This window comes from Anguilla anguilla, chromosome 7 (genome assembly GCF_013347855.1).
Source record: "Anguilla anguilla isolate fAngAng1 chromosome 7, fAngAng1.pri, whole genome shotgun sequence".
NCBI classification, from domain to species: domain Eukaryota; kingdom Metazoa; phylum Chordata; class Actinopteri; order Anguilliformes; family Anguillidae; genus Anguilla; species Anguilla anguilla.
In genome coordinates, this window is record NC_049207.1 from 56,061,578 (window position 1) to 56,080,004 (window position 18,427).

Below are 18,427 nucleotides of genomic sequence, written 5' to 3' on the forward strand. Positions count from 1 at the left end.
CAGGGAGCACAGACACAGGGATGACACAGGTAGCACAGACACAGGGATGACACAGGGAGCACAGACACAGGGATGACACAGGGATGACACAGGTAGCACAGACACAGGGATGACACAGGGAGCACAGACACAGGGATGACAGAGAGGACTGGCCCAGCTGTGGTGCAGACACCAATAAAGGAAAACAAGACAGACAATATCCATGGATGTGGATAAACTTTTAGTTTTTAATCCAAAATATTACAGTATTCTCACAGCACTCTCCCCAACCAACACTCTGTCTGTTCTGTAAGTATCGGAGTGAGTTTTATCTTAGTTTGTTACTCCTGTAGTTTTCAGCACCTTTAAATGAATACAAATATCGGCAACCAGTCAGAACATGCAAAGACTGTCCCTGGCATTTACTCATATTTGTGAGATCAGTCATGTTGAAACGGTGCTGAAAAAACAAACAAAAAAAAAAAAAAAACACTTCAAATTACTTCATCCCCACAAGTTAATTAATTGATTTTTCCCCCAGGCCAAAAGAATGCAACAGGAGCATTTTTTTTTAAAGTTATGATTCGGAAAACATTGGCACATTTGAAGGCAGTAATTAAACCTGGCCTTATAGACCACCTTTCAGCTCCCCCTGCTGAAAGACACACACAGCAGCAGCCAATGTATGGGTAAACACAGGTCTGTGCGCCATTTTGGCTCAAAGGCAGCGCACATTCCTCAGTGAAAAAGGTAGACTTCTGGGCAAAATGGCACACGAGGCCCTTGAGGAGTGTGACCGTTCATACGAAGCGTGACGGTGCAGAGCATTCATTTTGAGCAACACGGCAACACGTTCATGTTGCAAACCATTCACACGTGCAGGTAAGGGAAAAACACTGCCACATTTACCAGCTGGGCTGACAAAACCGGTTTCATTTCAGACTTCAGTCACGAATTTTCAGCACACCAGTGTGGGCTCAAATGACTGATCGATACAAATGTACTGCAACAGAACACAAAAGTTCAAAAGTACAATATTGTAAATAAACTTCAATACCTGGAGGGGAGAGGACATCACTGGCTAATGTGACACTGGCTAAATACAATATTAATGTGTCATTAATATTCACATGGGCTTCACAGTAGACAAATCAGTCACCTTATACAGCAGTAACACCTGACAAGTGGAGACCACTTAGCGGCGTTGGCGCTTAATGCCATCACAGTTCAGAAACAGGCTCATGTTCCAGTTCACAACGCAATCTCCCAGAATCCAACCCACATCAACTTCTGCCCCAAAGCCGTACGTATTATGGTCTCAGCATTTGGTCATTTTAAATCTAACAAATTATTTCATAAAACCATCTAACTTGGACCACAAATAATCAAATCCACTGGTGTTTTAACATTTTTTAAACCAACATTTTCTAACCCTCTCCTTAAATGAGAACTCGCAAACCAAAACTGATTCATTCGAAAGGGTAAATACCTGTTCCTACACTGGCTAAGATTCATACACTGCAGAAAACCTTGAGGCTGCCAATGTCTGAACTGTCATCTGAATTTATAGAAACAGTGAAAAGGCTAAATGAGACACATCTATAACAGCTGTCCACTGCAGGGACCTGGATTAGAGAGGACCTCAGTGTTCCCCCTGGGAATTCCAGTGTTCCCCCTTTGGGAATTCCAGTGTTCCCCCTTTGGGAATTCCAATGTTCCCCCTTTGGGAATACCAGCATTCCCTTTTTAGAAATCTCTGAAAAGCTGGCACTGCCACAGAGACAGCCATTAACCGTTTACTGCTGAATTTAATTTAGATATCTGGCTTTTCACTCAATTTTCAAATAATTAAAAAATAATGATGAATGAACAGCACTCTGATATGCTAATACGCAGGTTTTCAATACTTCTGAGCTTTTCAGTGATGAGAATACTATACATGGAAACACACTTTTTTTCTATTTTTCATTCACAAATGAAAAGCTCTTGAATGTCATAAAGCTGGTTTGCATCATTCACTCAAGGAAGAGGATCATGGTCCTGAAATAAAGGATGCTGCTCAAAAAACACATTCCTGCATTTAAGCATTAGATACGCATTACAAAACATCCATTTGAATTTCACACATTCTTTCATAGACAGACACTTTCTATTGACCCATAAGGCGTAAAATTAACCCAAGTACTGAAGGCATTGCGATGGCCTGCACATTCACGGCTGTAAAAATACACTTCTTACATTTGCCAAATTTGAGATTAGGGCACTTGAGAGTATGAAAGCTGGCAAAACCACCCTGAACACGGACAGGCATTTAGGGAGAAGGCACAGTCGGCACACTTTACCACTACTGAAGGCGTCGAGCTACACCTCCGGGAGAGACTAGCAGAACTGCCAAGGCAGGACAGTCAGAATCTCATATCCTCAAAGAGCACTTCTCTTAAGAAACCCCCCCCGCCTCCCCCCAAGACTCGCCTTCCCCTCACATGACACTGTTAAACTGTCATGCAAAACCTTCGCCACATATCACACTGTTAAACTCATTCAAAACCAAACTGATACTGGCTGTCAGGACAGTACATGAGCAGTGCAGCTGGAATCGACTTCAGCTCCCCGACTTCATTCTGAAACAGTCACCATCAACGTACTGAGGATAAAACTTCCAGATTACGTTGTGAGGAAAACGGCATGTACTTAATTAAAAATAAAAAAATCTAAAAATTAAAAGTGTCTAAGGTAAAAGGTAGCTAGTGTGACATTTTAGGAAATAAGTGAAGACCTGTCCTTTCCAGTTTTTTGAGTGTGGTCCATGTATCTTCTGCTGAGAACAGAATTTGGCACTTCCTAGTCATCATCTGGTTCATCATCATCGTCGTCACCTTGGTCCTGAGAATCCAAATCATCTTCATCTTCAATCTGTGAAGAGGCGATAGAGAAACACACAAACACTCTGCGCTTGTCATAAGGACAGAGAAACAGATTAACAACATGCATCATCTGATAATGACAAATGATCACAGCGAATAAATAACAGTCATTGAATTCATGGTCCTCACAGGGAAATAAATGTACATAAATATCTTTAATATAATTACAATGTAACAGGGAAAAATTGCTTTAATAAAAATTTCTAAATGAAATTTGCCGACTGGACATAAGAAGTAAATGGCAGATGCAGTGCTTCCCCCTGCTGGGGGACTGCTGGTACTGCAGTGCCCCGGCCCATACCGGCTCCCCCAGTGCTTTCAGCCTGTTTCTCAGGGTGGTGATCTTCTGGTCCTGGTCGGCCAGCAGCATGAGCAGGTCGTCCTGCTCCTTCCTGGACTCGGTCAGCTCCTCCTGGAGCCTGGCTCGCTCCGCCTCCAGAACCGCCACGCTGCTGTTAGCGGACGCTAGCTGCCGCTCCGCACCGGCGCCCGACTCAGCCAGCCGCCTCACTTCCTCCTGCGGGGCGGAGCCAGAGTTTAACCGCTGGAGGGGCGTGGTCAGCCCAGCGGCGTGGGCATCCGCTCGCCGTACGACCGATAAATCTGAAAGCCGCTCTGTGAAGCCGCAACGCAGGCTAGTGTTGCAGTAAGCGCTGCACCGCCTGACTGTGACTAGTGTTGCAGTAAGCGCTGCACCGCCTGACTGACGCAGAAGCATCCTTATCTGAACATGAATATGCATGAGTGCCAGCTTAAGCCACACCCCCTTGTGGGACCTGTGGTGTTGAAACCAGATTCTCTGCCCTGATTGGCCTCGAGTGACCCAGCCGCTCCTCACAGGCAGTCTGTGAGCCGGGACCTGAACGATGGACTGTGTCATAGTGGAATCTCACACACGTGTGTGTGTGTGTGTGTGTGTGTGCTCTTTTCTCCACAATTATGAGTGAACAAGCCAGGAAGTGAACAGACCTTCAGCCTCTCGGACTCCTGGGTCTGGGCAGTGAGCAGACTCTGCAGGTCTGAACCCGCAGGGTCCACAGTTTCTTTCTGAGGAAGGGAACCAAACGCAGTCTTTACAGGCCCTCATTATGACATCACTTCCTGTTATACATTGGTCATGTTCCTACAGCGACAGCACTGTAATTACGTACCTCGGCTACAACACAAATAAATAAAAGCACAATGAAAACTTGAAACCTTGACCACTGGGTCCAGAGTCAATTGATTTGACGGCTACACTATAAGGCTTGGATAATTATCCAGTCAGTTCATCTCTCCTGACACAGTACATACTTTCGATATATTAAGTTAAGTCACACTTAAGACACTTAAGCTGTCCAGAATATGGACACCTGTTAAGTAAATAATGTCAGTTATGTAAAGTAATGCAATACAATTATAATATGTAAAGTGCTCAAAGTGCAACTGGAGGAATACAGCTTACAGCTGATTGGGCAGCTGTCTTCAGCAAGTCCTGCTTCTCGGCCTGCAATTGGCTGATCTGTGTTGACTGTGATGCAACTCGACTCCTCAGTGCCTCCAGCTCCTGCTCCAAATAAGGGCAATGAGAATGACTCACAGTTAACATGCACAAGGACCAATCAGAATGCTGCACTAAGGAGCAGGATGACGGTCATCCAGTCATGCAGCACACAAATTTCACATGTGAAGCAGAGATCCAGTCGCATTCAGGCAGTGTGAGAGAGGGTCTTACCTTCAGAGTTTCAGCATTATTCTCCAAGCCGTTTACGGTCTGAGCCCTTTCAGAGTTCTTAAACAAAAAACAATAATACCATGACGTTGCCGTATCAACAAATGCAATACGCTTTCAACACAAACGCCTGGAAGTGAAATGGCAGTTAAATAACTGTTAAATTTAAAAATCAAAGTGCAGCATTTCCGTGGCCCGTCTGTGCAGAGCTTGCAGCGCTATTTTTATAAACGCACGCGCTTCTCCTTTTCGTCCCCGTCACACTCAACTGCCAGCGTCTGAAAATACCCCGGAACATCCCCTTTTTAGACACATTTCATTAAATCTGCGTAATAATCAGGTAATGTGTCTGGAATTAGAGTTAAGTTAGAACTAATACTGGGGGAAAACAGCATCATAAGGCACTTAACAAATGTCCAGGACTTGAGTACTCCCGGAGGCTTACTGAGTGTCACACGCACCTCATTTCATTACTTCAGGAAGACGTCTCGAAATGTTTTAAATTTAGTGGAGCAATCTTACAAACCAGCTCTTTTTTTTTGGTTAAAGTTTAGGCCTAGTTCTATACATGATTAAGAACTCAACTAAGGAGACGCAGCAGGCACACACAGGGGGCAGAGCGCTCAGGCTCACCAGGCTGGTGATGATGGCGTTCCTGTCGGCTAGCTCCGCCTCCAGCCGCGCACTGCGACCGCGCAGCTCCTGTAGCTCCTCCCTCAGACGGCTAAGCTCCTCCCTCTGCAGGCCGTTCATCTGGGCCTCCTCACCCTGACCTCCTGCCTGCTGGGAGCCCTTCTCTGAGGGGGGGGGAGAGAGAGAGAGAGAGGGGGGTGAAGGGGAGAGAGAGGGACGTTAACTAGGCATAAAAGTTGAGTGTGAAGGACTGGCTGTAAGGGCGGAACTGGGTACCTAGCTTCAGTTTCAGGATGCTGTGCTGGTCTCTGTGCTGCTGTATCTGCAGCACCTGCTGAGCCACCGTCCTCTTCATCTGCTCAGACTGAGAGCTCAGCGACACCACCTGCTCCTTCAGCTCATTTATCTGGGCATCCTGTACTGGGACAACACACACGCATACCACACACACACACACACACACACACACACACACACAGACGCACAGACACAAACACACACTTGAGAGGTATTGCACTAAGTACAAACTAATCAGCAATTACCCCGATGGACAGGACACTCCCCTAATGCGGACCGCTTCCCTTACCTGCTCCCTAATGAGCTCCTTGTACTGAGTCATTATGCTGTCGTGCTGCTCCAGAGTCTTCTTCACCTCCTCCTCCTTCCTCTCCTCCTCGCTGGACTTGTACACCGACTTCGTTACCACACCTGAAGGACCATAAAGCATGAGGACCAGAAAGCTCTACACATCCGCACAGGGAAAGCAAGGCCACTTCAGGAAAGTTCAGACAGCTGACCTTCAGATGTCATGAGAAAATATAACACTTAAAAACTAAGTTTGGAGTACACTGCCGGTGAGCGAACACAGGCAGGCTGGGACGAGTTCGGGCCGCGTTACGACTAACCCTCCAGCTCCTTGACCAGCTTGGTGAACTGGTGGTCGAACAGCATGTGCTCGGGGGTGGGGCCTGTGGGCTGGGGCTGGTGGGCCGCACGGGAGTACTGCTCCTGCTTGCTGATGAAGCTCAGCTTCTCCACGAAGTTCTCCTTCCCGATCCTCTTCTCTATCAGCTGCTTCAGCTTCTCCCTGAACGGGGAATGGAGGAAGAGAAGCAGGGGGAAAAATGAAAATGTGTTGTGAAGTCACCTGAAAAATATTTTACTTTGTTCTATTTTTAAAAAACGAAAAAAGTGAACATTCCAGTCTCGTCTTCTTTAACATTTGAGGCAGGACTTCATCATTCCATTTTCTGCAGTCATCACAGCTAAATTAGCCTGTTAGGATTTCATATTGTCTGTGTGGTGGAAACTGTCCATTACACTGCCTGAAAGTGATGAGAAATGAACAGCTCAGCAGGCTGGCTGCCAACACGTCCCACAGCTGCGAAACCAGGCTGTTCATCCACTCCCCATTCACCGGTAAAGAGACGTTCTAACACACAGCAAGTACAGTATATAATAGTCTAACACACAGCAAGCACTGTGGGATAGAGTCTAACACAAACCAAGCACTGTGGGTTAGGGTTGGGGTTGGGTCAGGCTCAGCGGTAGGGTAGGGTCAGGAGTGTTGGGTTAGGGTTGGGTCAGGCTGAGCGATAAGAGTTGGGACATGCTCAGTAGGGCTGGGTCAGGTTCAGTAGGGTTGGATCAGAGTTGGGTCAGGCTCAGTTGGGTTGGGTTAAGGTTGGGCAAGGTTGAGCGGTAGGGGCCCATACTTGGTGTGGTTCTCCAGGGAGTTGTCGTTGTAGCAGATGCAGATCCCCAGCAGCAGGGCACACAGGCCCTGTACCAGCCGCTCGTCCTCCCCCTGGTTCTCCGAGATCTGTCCCGTCAGCTGGGGGGGGTCGCTGGGTTAAGGGCTCATAGAGCTCATAGTGACACCATCAAACACTCATCAGCCTCCACGCCCCCCCCCCCCCCCCATACCGCACCAGTTCAGTACATCATCGGACAGCGCTAAGGACGCACTCTGTGAAAGCACTGCAGGTTTGGGCCCAGTCCAGGCCCCCGTCCAGCTCTCTCTCTCATCCAATTCCGCAGCCCTAAACCATCCATAGGATTACACAGGCTGGGACTGCTATAAGGGGAAGGATACATAGGAGACATTTTGGGGAGTGTGTAGGCTGGGACTACTTTAAGGGAAGGATACGTAGGAGACGTTTTGGGGAGTGTGTAGGCTGGGACTACTTTAAGGGAAGGATACGTAGGAGACGTTTTGGGGAGTGTGTAGGCTGGGACTACTTTAAGGGAAGGATACGTAGGAGACGTTTTGGTGGTTGTGCAGGAAGTGGGTGACGGCGATGGGGCAGCTGCTGATCCAGGAGCAGAGCAGGATGAGCAGCCCGACTCGCGTCTGGACTTTACTGCCCTGCGGACAGAGCGACACACACGGGTGTGTTATCAGCTACACATACAAACACACACGTGTGTGTTATCAGCTACACACACACACACACACATACAAACACACGTGTGTTATCAGCTACACATACACAAACAGACACACACAAGCGCACACTTGTCCATTATCAGCTACACATACAAACACACACGTGTGTGTCATCAGCTACACACGCACACACACATACAAACACACGTGTGTTATCAGCTACACATACACAAACAGACACACACAAGCGCACACTTGTCCATTATCAGCTACACATACAAACACACACACACACACACGTGTGTATTATCAGTTACATAAACAAGTGCACACGTGCAAAAACATTGAATGAATTTGCATATATATTTATAAATAAGCCTTGGATCTGAATTTGTTCTCTTAAATAACTTTTCTGAAATAAATTTCTTACTGACTAAGCTGGGACAAGACCAGGAACAAGGAAGTAGCATTAAGCTGGGACAAGACCAGGAACCAGGAAGTAGCATTAAGCTGGGACAAGACCAGGAACCAGGAAGTAGCATTAACAACATCTCACGTGTTTAGCTGGACCATGAAAATGACTGCAAGGCACATTTTTGCACACCGTTAGTTATTATGCAGCGTTAATGAAAACGTAGAAGTATTTTTATAAAAACAGCATTCAAAAACAAAAGGCCAAAGCATGTTGACTTATATGAAACCATTAAATAATCAATCTTTTTCATTTCAATTTCCACACCATCCCTCATTACATTAGTTATAATATTTGAATGTGGGGAAACAAGTAATCAAATGATACTACATAAAAAAATCTTACTGAAAGTGAAAATAATTGGTGTATTCCACCACTTATTTATAATATCATCTCCCAGAGGATAGGAGGTGTAATAGCACCATTAGCATTCCCTCAAAACCAAATCAGCTTTATAACCAGGCCAGCAGTGTTACATATTTGAGCCCCATTGTTTTTGCGATGTTTTATTTATTCCTTTTTATAAAGTTCTGATCATGTGCTGCTCGCATAATGGCAAGATGAGCCAGACAGATTTATTAACTTCTAAACAATTATTCCCTTGGATGGAATTTATTTAAAAACAGCTGGTTAGCTTTTAACTCACCGTTTCTCCTGAATCACAGCAAAACTTGCCAACATTCATTCTGAATATTTAAGAATTCAAGTATCGCCTGGTGAATTTGTTTCCAAGAATACAGTTGTGTTTACATTTGCATGCAGAGCACTTCCTCAGTGTTTGATGCACTCATGCAAGCATAACTGAAGATCATCTGAGAGACATCTCTGCGGCCGTCTCGCATTAGTGCTAAAATGAAGACGTCTCATTTTATGCAATTTCATCCTGGTGACAGACGGCTCTCAAATCGACCCACATCAGTGTGTGATTCTTACTGCGTACAGCTTGCCTGTACATAGACAGCACGGGACTTTTCAGGGGATGACAAAAATCGCAAAAACAACAGAGCCTCCACATCCTTCAAACGCAAACCCACACAACACACTGGATCCAGGTTAGAACCCATGGGGGTTTGGGGGGGGGGGGGGGGGGGGGGGGGGGGGGGGGGGGGGGCAGAACAAGGGGTGGCACATCTACCAAAACCAGAGGCAGGGAGAAGCCCGAACCGAAACATGGAGCAACCTGCTTTCGGCAAGCAGACACTCCAGGCGCCGTCCCCACGGCAACTTACCCTGCGCTCGATCTTATCGCCCTGCAAATCACAACGCCACACAACTGAGATTTACAGACAAACACCACTTCCCCCCCCCCCCGCCCCCTCATCAACATTACGCAAGAAAAACTGCTCAAATGAGAACATACACACACCACTAAATGGACGGAGAATTACTCATCGGAAATCCAATCCAGGTTTACAGCTAGTACACAACACAGTTTACAACTAAACAAACAGACGTCTAATTTTTAAATGGTAATGTCCTCCGAGGCAGCAGGGGGCGCTGTACCTGGGAGAGGATGTTGGTGCACTGCTGCAGCAGGGAGATGGGTGGGGTCCCGGCGCTGGTGGCCAGCTGCACGCGCAGCAGCTGCTCTTTCTGCGCGGGGTTGTCCAGCAGGGCGTGGGACAGCGCCACCGCCGCGCACCAGTTAGAGAGAGAGTCCGAGGAGAACAGCCCCCCACACAGCAGCTGCCCCGCCGTGATGGAGCTCGCTGCGCAGAGGGAGGGAGAGAGGGAGAGGGAGAGGGAGAGAGAGAGAGAGAGAGAGCACACAATTACCCACAAGCCCGAGGGACATGAGGGACTGAACGCAAACACCACAAGGCGCTGAACACCGAACGCCAAACACCACGAGGGACTGAACACAACACACCACGCTATCATCCAGAACATCCCTCGCAGTGCACACCTTTACCCACCGCAGCACACACACTTTCCGAGTTCCATCTTTGCAACCCTGCTGAGGCCAGCGTGAGCAGAACCTTATACTCAGGCTCTGGTAGACTAGACCAGGTCCACTGGGAGAGCGCTCTCACCCTCGATGGTGGAAGGCAGGAGCGTGGAGACAACCTCTTCCTGGCCCTTGTGGTTCCTGTACAGGAAGCTCTGGAAGCAGTAGAGCACGGCACAGCGCAGGACGAACGGCTGTCTCTCGTTCACCATGGACATCAGCAGCACCACGATGGCCGGCCTGTGAACCGCAGCAAAGGTCAGAGGGTCACCCTTTTCATACCACACCACCACACACCGCATTTTTAATCACGGCCTGAGACTTCCATAAGAAGAACCTTTAAAATTACATCCTCACAAATCATATTCTGCCAATAAAGATGTATTTTTATGTTAAGATTTTACTTTTTTGTCCTGTGTGTTTGTGTTTGAATACTGTATATTTATTTAGCATGCATAGGCCTACATTTTGTATAGCACTTTGGTTCAACAGTTGATTTAAGTGTGCTTTATAAATACAATTTACAATAAATAAATACATTTTATTTAGAAATAAAAAGTAAATTAAAAAATGGAATTAAATCCAATATGCCGCTCAGATTCAGGTGATCAACCAATCGCTGGGATTAAATTCCCTATTCGAAGAGGAGGCGAGAAAGCGGTTAGAAGTGATAATGAGCGTTTGACCTTGGTGGGTTGGAGGGCGCATTCACTGAAGCAAAGTAATCCTGGTTGTCCTGGGAACCGCGGATGACTTCCGATACCGTATTGATGGTCTGGGAAAAAAAAAAAAAGATGAAAATGTTCTCACCTTCAAAACTAACTGGCAATATGAAGAGATGAAAACTCATGAGAACACTCCACTAAGAATCACTGAGATGCTAAACCTTTGAGAAAAACTATTAAATGATAATACAACTCAAAGATATAAAAAGATGCAGTTATAAGATAATGACCCACCAGACTGGAAACAAGTTGAGAATATTTTATTTGCACGTTGTTTTCTAATCGAGCGGCTCCAAATGGAAGTTAGCTCCAGTTAATCGTTTTCTGTACCACTTCTTTCTAAAACCAGGAAGTGTGTTAAAAGCAGCGGGTCTCACCTCTGTGAGAATGTCTGCAGGAACTCCTTTCTAAAACCAGGAAGTGTGTTAAAAGCAGCGAGTCTCACCTCAGTGAGAATATCGGCAGGCACGCCGGTGGCCATTAGGATGGCGCAGAGCTGCTGCAGCAGGCCGCAGTGGTGCATGGCCTTCTGGCAGCTGCTGATGGCTCCAGGGGAGTTCACAGGGGACACCATCACTCGGACCAGCTGCAGAGAGGCAGGGGAAACGTCCTTATAAACCATGACTCAGCACACAGCCCTGTGTGCGGGGTCAGGGTGGAGGAACTCGCAAGCATTAGCACAGGGAAGAGAGCCTGTCTCAGAACAGATAGACTGGCCATTCACCTGCAACATGCGGTGGAGGTTTGTCACCTTCTGGGCCGACCAACCAGAGTTGTCGTCCCTGACTTCAAACCAGGGCTTCATGCGCTGAACGTAAGAGCCCTCCTTGTAGAAGTTCTGGTTGGAGCTGTTGTTCTTGAGGAGACTGAGCAAAAGCAGCAGGCAGTCCTCCACCACAATACCTGCAAGCGGTTTTAAAGGCGACATTATTCCCCGACCCTACCGCTGCATAACCCACTTCAGTCTTACGCGCATTTCAGAACTTAGCTTGGTTGTACCACAGCATGGCTAACACACTGTTTTACCGCTTTAGCCTTGGCGTTGTTTTAGAATGACGGTGTCGATGATGATGCAGTCCTCACTCTTCCTGTGCCACACTAACCTCCATCGCTGCTGCCCTCCTCTGAGATGATATCCAGGAGGCGCTCGAAGGCGTTCTCAAAGGCCACGATCTTCTGGATGGCCGCGTTGCCTTTGGTGAGCTGCTGCAGCAGTAACAGAGCCTGGGAGAGCGGTTACACCGGGTGCTTTAAAACAGGCTCTCACTGCACACAGCATACAATAACCTTCCTACAAGCGCACGGTATCTAGTGGTGTGTCACTTGTAAACAATTTTATGAACTAATCTTTTTGGTGAACGAAAGGGACAAACGCACCACCATGTAAGGATTCATTCATTTGCTCAGCTCTCTGTAAGTTTCGATCTTATAGCCATTCGTCGAAGCTGCAGCTACTCCTGCTTAACAGTTTTCACCATTGGGCTGTGTAGTAGCTGTCAGCCAATGACAGCATTGATCTGCTTGAGCGAGGGCTGCCCTCCGAGCCCCTCCCTTTGGTGCGATCAAAAGCAACAGTTCCTGAACTGAAAGCGGCATTAATGTGTCTACTTACATCATTTCTAATAATTTCTCTCGAATCTGCCAATAAATCCATAAGTCTTGAAACACCTGGGAAAAAAAAAAATAAAATACATTTTAACCTTGATCAGCATTTTCACTGACATAAAAAATTACATTGGTAATCAATAAATAAAAAAAACATAATAGGCACAAATGCTATACTACTTTCATTTGTGTTCTTATTAAACATCAGCGCCTACTCATATGAATCATAACTGATTTTACAAATGATTTTCGCTTGCCAATACAAATATTCTAGGCATTTGAACAAAGCAGTCACACGCTTTTGAAATTTTACTACACAGAACAAAAATAGTTGTAATGTGCAAGATCTTGGCAATTCCTATGAAGGGACTACATGGCAGGATGGTTTTACTGAGAAAATGAACCCCACAGGGATTATATTTATCTTTTGTGTCTTCAAACAAAGCTAATACTGGCAGCTGCAGACCATGCCCTTCAGACAGAGGAGAGCGGATTAGGACAGAGGCCCTAGAGAGAGAGGCCCTACCCATGGGGCTGACGAGGATGATGCCCTGCACAGGGCCACACCGCTTCTTCAGCAGGGCGGTGATGAGCTTGACCCCCGGCCACCGCACATGGAAGTCAAATTCCTAAAAATAAAAAGACAAAAAGATCAAAGCAAACGGGAGAACCACAAAATGTCACACCAAAATTCTAATTACGCGCTCCACTTCTTCAAATGAGGTGCTCCCATCTCCAAAAAGATCAAAATTAGCAGTTGGAATCCGGTATGGGCAACTAGAGGCCAAGTGACACATTTGTCTCATAACATGACAATTTAACTACCTAGTGTAGGCTTATTATTTACTTTACCAATCAATTACATTTCAAGACAAAGCCACTAATTTCAATGAATGTTTACATTGCCAACCCATAATTTCCTTTTGCAGGGAAACAAGGGAAAACAATAAGTCTTAATGTACAGGGTGATATGGATGCATGAAATAAGGCTCTCTGGAAGGCGTGTGGAACGAACACCTACCTCCAGGAGTCTCAAGATCAGCGTTATGTTTTCCTGCTCATTGATTAATGCATCAGTGAGCTGAGACCCAAGATCCTCAGCCTCCTTCTGAGAGTTCTCTTCTAGACACAGAGAGATGGGCGAGAGAAATGAACACAAAGAATACTGCACTGATTTCAGCATCAGTTCTAGAATTAATTACAGCTGCATGTGCTTTCTGTCTATTGATTTTACCCTGGCGGTTTAACCTCTCTCAACAGAACACACTGTATTAGTGAACTGACAATTGACAGAGGTCATGGAAAGTTTTGGGAAACACCATTTTTGTCCTGGACCAATAACATACTTAGCAGGCTATGCCCACCCCTCAACCACAAATATTATAATACTGGTGGTTACTGATACCAAAAAAACAGTTATGGGGGAAAACATGAAAGACATGGGCAGTGACTACCACCGACAGTGAATTCATTTTGTGTTGAGTGCAAAGATGCAACACAAGCATTCTTATAATCACGCTTTTCGGAGTTCCAAAGGTGCATGCTGTTGCAACCTCTGATTGGGTCAGACAGCACTCCAAAAGCATGCAGTCGTGCCCCTTTAACCCAGCACTGAAAATAAAGACAAGCAGAAGCCATTCAAAAATGACTTTTTACCTTCAGATTCATCTGCAGAATTAGACGAGAGAGAGAGGAGAAAAAACAAAAAAAATCAGTGAAAGAATCTTTGTAAAAAAATGTAAAAATTTTTTTTTTTATTTGTACATTTGATTCATTCTGAGTCTCAAAGGTGGCAGAAACACATCACACATGGCGTAATTACACAGAAAGGCTGCACCATCCACCTGGTATAATCAAACCACTCTTGCTGGAAAAAGACCGGGCAGCAGCAATGACGAAGCAAGCAAAACAGCTACAAGGAATAACAAACACCTTGTTCCTCCTCTTCATCATTGGAAATGACATTGTACAATGTGTCCAGCGCATAACCAATTATTTCTGAGTCAGAGCTGGGGGAGAAATCAACAGAATGGCTGTCAAATATTTGCACAGTCCACTTTGTGCATTTTACAAATTCCACAATGCTTTTGAAATGAAAAAGCAGCTCCTCAAAAAATATATTCACTATGAGAAATACATTTATTTGCTCTGTGGAAGCACTTATTCAGCATGACATCTGGTGGCTCGCATAACATTATACCCCCACCCCTTACTCACTCTGTGAGAAATTTAACCTGATGGACTTTTTAGAGGAGAGATTCAGGCCCCGATCCCTTTCAAAATATACTGAATCAAATCTACAGACATATAAATACAAAAAAACTAAAAAACATAACTTCACATACACTAGCAACAATCTAAAGAGTTTAAAAGTCAAAGGTATTATGCAACAGTTATTCAATTTTTCTTAATTACATTTCAGTCTTTAACTATTTACAGTTCTAAACAATAGCCAATTAGTGCAAGTTACATTTTAAATCAGCAAGCTGGCACTGCAACAACTACAGACATCTATTAGATTTTTTTTCCCCACCCCAAGTACTAGAGATGTAAAAAGACAGTGCTATCAAAACAATAAGAAAGCACCATGAATTCCAGTCACATACCTGTCTGTTTGCAGGACATGAATCAAATGACCCATGGCCTGTGTGCCAACTTCCAGCCGATATTTCTAAATAAAAAAACACATTACTATTGCCAAAATGTATCTGAGAGGGCAGAAATGTTTGAGTGTTTTCCCACACACCAAAAATCACCAATGATGAGTACTTACAACTGAGTACTATCAATTAAATAATTACAGTAGCAATTTCCATTAATGCAGAACAAAGACATTTTCAGTCCAATATTTTGTAATATAATACATGAATTACATGTAAAACTAAAATGAGGCAAATTTTCTAACAGTCTAAAAACTATCTGTACCAACTTGGCTATTATTATTCTTATTATTATCATTATCATCATCATCAAAACTGCCTTAAATAGATAAACACAGAATAAATACGTACACAGGAATACACAAGTCAATGTGTTTGCATTTGAAGACAGGTTTAAAATGCAAGGTTGCAGGGTTTGATCTACATATTTGACAAACGCAGCATATCACCAGGCCACTGACAGGTCTGACACAATAAGGAATTCAACTCGTGTCACAAAATATTCCAACCAAACTAACATAACCAGTCTCTCCAGGAGGTCGGAAGTGTTGGTCAACTATGAGGTGTAGACTGAATATTGAATGGTAAAACCTTCCTTGTTGTGGAAACTACCTGTCACTGGGAACACCATGCCTATTTTGCTATCCTTTTTTACATTTTCGCTGTAAAAGAATAAGAAGGGAACAAAACGTATGGCAAAATGCAGCCATATCAAACAGAATGAAACCGCATGAATTACTAGCGTTTCCCACGCTTATATTGATGACATGCTCAACACCATTGTGCGATTAGAAACGCAGAATACGTGCACAACTTCACCAGAAGTGGATCGCTTAACATAATCATTAGTAAATGCTCCACATGCGGAGGTAAGAGTGCGCATACCTTTGAGAGAGATTTCAGAGCTCGAACGGCATCCCTCCGGTCCTCCAGCAAGGTGGAGGAGGCCACTCGGTCACACAGTTTCTGAATCTGTTCCATAAAAAATTATATTCCCTAATTTGCCAGTGGCCATGAAAATAATGTAAACAAACACAGCTATTTTTAACGGCCCAGTAACATGCAGGAAAACCAACTTCTCATCGGCTGGTAAGAACATATCAGCCTACATGTTGTCATTTATTCATTCTCATATTACACTTTTGATAATATGTTCAAAGACCAGGTGCGACATTCCAGATATACTACAGGTTAGAATTCGTTAAACTCAGTTCATTCACAGTTCTGACTTTAAAATAAACAGCTGTTCATGAACATTATCACCATGCCAATACTCTGGAATGGTACTTGAGCTAGTGACAAGTGAGTACTGCCTCGAAGTTTTAAAACATCGGCAACATTAGGATTTTGGCTGGTGTACATTTAATAGCTTTTAATTTGAATTTTGTACACATTTGAATACGTTGTGCGAGTGGCAGGGTTTGAAATTCATCCATTTTTTTCCTAAAAGTAGATGGCAACAGAGAACTGCTACTAGGCAACGTGATGCTTGAGGGCGCGGATAACATTAAAGGCAGAAAATGTTTTGTGCAAAACCATCTTCCTACAATAGGAAAATTAAAATAGCCTATATCACAGTGGAAGGCGTGCAACTACAGATAAAGAGGATGAACGGCCAACAGATACAAATGTTAGAGACTAATTGGCGATGAAAGCGACAAGCTTTTAGTCCACCAGAGCTAAAAACCCAGTACTGATGGACGGGGTGCAGGTCCTGCTCTGAATGGGAAGATTATTAAATGGAACCATTACCTCGTTAGCGAAAATACACGTGACACTCAGATTCCCTACACGGTTGTAGCAAGTCAGTTAGACGTGTTAAGGCTTAATATAACAGTACGTTCAAGCGGGTAGGTTATGTGCAAAAATAACCTTGTTGTCATAACTAATGAGTTCATTAGTCAACAAAATCGCCAACGTGGTCGGTTTGTTCAGCTAACAGACTAGGACCAAAAAAATGCTACATACCGCATCAGGAAGTAGGTCCTGAATTCTTCGTAATTAACTAAATACAGCTTTATCAGGCCTAACGTACAATCATGTGAAACACACACTTTTGATCTAAATACTGGATAAGTAGTCGGGAATTATAATGACATACATCGGTGTCAACAAAGTAAAAGCATTTTAAATATGAGTACTGCTGTCAAGTATACTGAACTTTTTTGGTCGTCCAACCCACTACACGCCACTGAAGCACGGTGGTGTAGAATGCGCCAGCAGCACCTATGAGATCTGGAAACAGTTCCCCTACTCCTTGTCACCCTCGTCAGAATGTTTTGGGGCTAAACTGGCAACGTTAGCAAGCGATTTAGGGTTACAAGTTCGCCGCATCGCAGTTCTCCGCTAAGTTATCATGGGTGTCCTCAAGAAGTGCACACAACTCACCGTTTCTGCCCCGGATTGCTGTGGCCCCGCAGGCTGCCCACCCATAACTCCTCTCAAGAAATTCATCTTCTTGGGATTCCTCTATATAAGAAGCCTTCGTGTTGTGCAGACACTTTTGGCGTCAGTTGTTTTCTGATGTTAGTCTCAATCACTGAACTGTTGATCTCAGTCTTTAAAGAACATCTAACCCCCGGATTCGACCCCGGAAATGAACGTACACGCTATGATTTCTGCGCAAGCGCACAGCGCGTGTCTAACATAAATATATCTATGGTGCAGAAAACAGAAACTAGGACTTTCGAGTTTTTTTAAAGGTACAGTATGCAAAATTGAACATTACGTGATATGACACATAATACATACAATGTTTCATTAACATCCGGGGCACAGCACACATTATCTAAGCGCTAACCTATCAACTGATCCAAACGAATAACATGTTATTTATATCTGTTCCATATCGGTAATTATATATATCTGTAATATTTATGAAATATTTTTTTTCCATAAATGTGTAAGAATGATTTATATAAGGATTTATTTTTTCATTTGTGTGGGTTGGGGGGGGGGGGGGTCCTAATAAGAATATGGCTCGAAGCCAAATGCACTACTCAACTGAAACCTGCATTGGGTATTGGAAAGGGGTTCTATTGGGTATCATGCTGGGGGCTTTGTGAAGAAAGGGTTTGGGATCCCTAACTGTAAGCTGCTATACATGTGCTGTCCGCTGAGATTTCCACATATGGCAAAAAATGGAACATTTTCATTGTATAAGTGGCTGTATAAAACTTTTTTTCCCTGAGAAAAAAAAAGTTACGATTTTATCCATAGCACACTCATTATAGCATGGACCCCAAACCCAGGTCCTGAAGGGCCACATGATTCCTTTTTTTAAATAGGAGAGAATTCACTGTTTTAGAACAGTTTTTCTTTAGTAACCTTTTGAAACTAACAGTATGATGAAATATATAAAGGCATTCAGAAATGTCACAT

The 18,427-nt window shown here is 44.4% G+C and overlaps 1 protein-coding gene across 4 annotated transcripts; it reads right to left on the reverse strand.

Moving 5' to 3' along the window:
* Positions 1-201: 201 nt before the first annotated feature.
* uso1 (USO1 vesicle transport factor) lies at positions 202-17,715 on the reverse strand. 4 transcript variants are annotated; one of them, XM_035425776.1, is made up of 26 exons: positions 17,435-17,714; positions 15,932-16,018; positions 14,993-15,057; positions 14,319-14,395; positions 14,043-14,054; positions 13,408-13,508; positions 12,913-13,015; positions 12,394-12,449; positions 11,885-12,005; positions 11,506-11,684; positions 11,227-11,367; positions 10,743-10,831; positions 10,142-10,296; positions 9,612-9,817; positions 9,338-9,358; positions 7,505-7,615; positions 6,963-7,081; positions 6,153-6,334; positions 5,834-5,955; positions 5,524-5,662; positions 5,248-5,411; positions 4,618-4,674; positions 4,348-4,449; positions 3,873-3,950; positions 3,205-3,420; positions 202-2,892 (listed from the first exon to the last, which is right to left on the reverse strand). In XM_035425776.1, the coding sequence occupies exons 1-26, from the start codon at positions 17,498-17,500 to the stop codon at positions 2,821-2,823; spliced, it is 2,841 nt and encodes a 946-aa protein (XP_035281667.1). In that variant the 5' UTR covers positions 17,501-17,714; the 3' UTR covers positions 202-2,820. The 4 variants fall into 4 exon arrangements, with proteins under 4 accessions (XP_035281667.1, XP_035281668.1, XP_035281669.1 ...); XM_035425777.1 differs by lacking the exon at positions 14,043-14,054 and having other exon boundaries at positions 17,435-17,715; XM_035425778.1 differs by lacking the exon at positions 9,338-9,358 and having other exon boundaries at positions 17,435-17,712.
* Between the last annotated feature and the right edge of the window lie 712 nt (positions 17,716-18,427).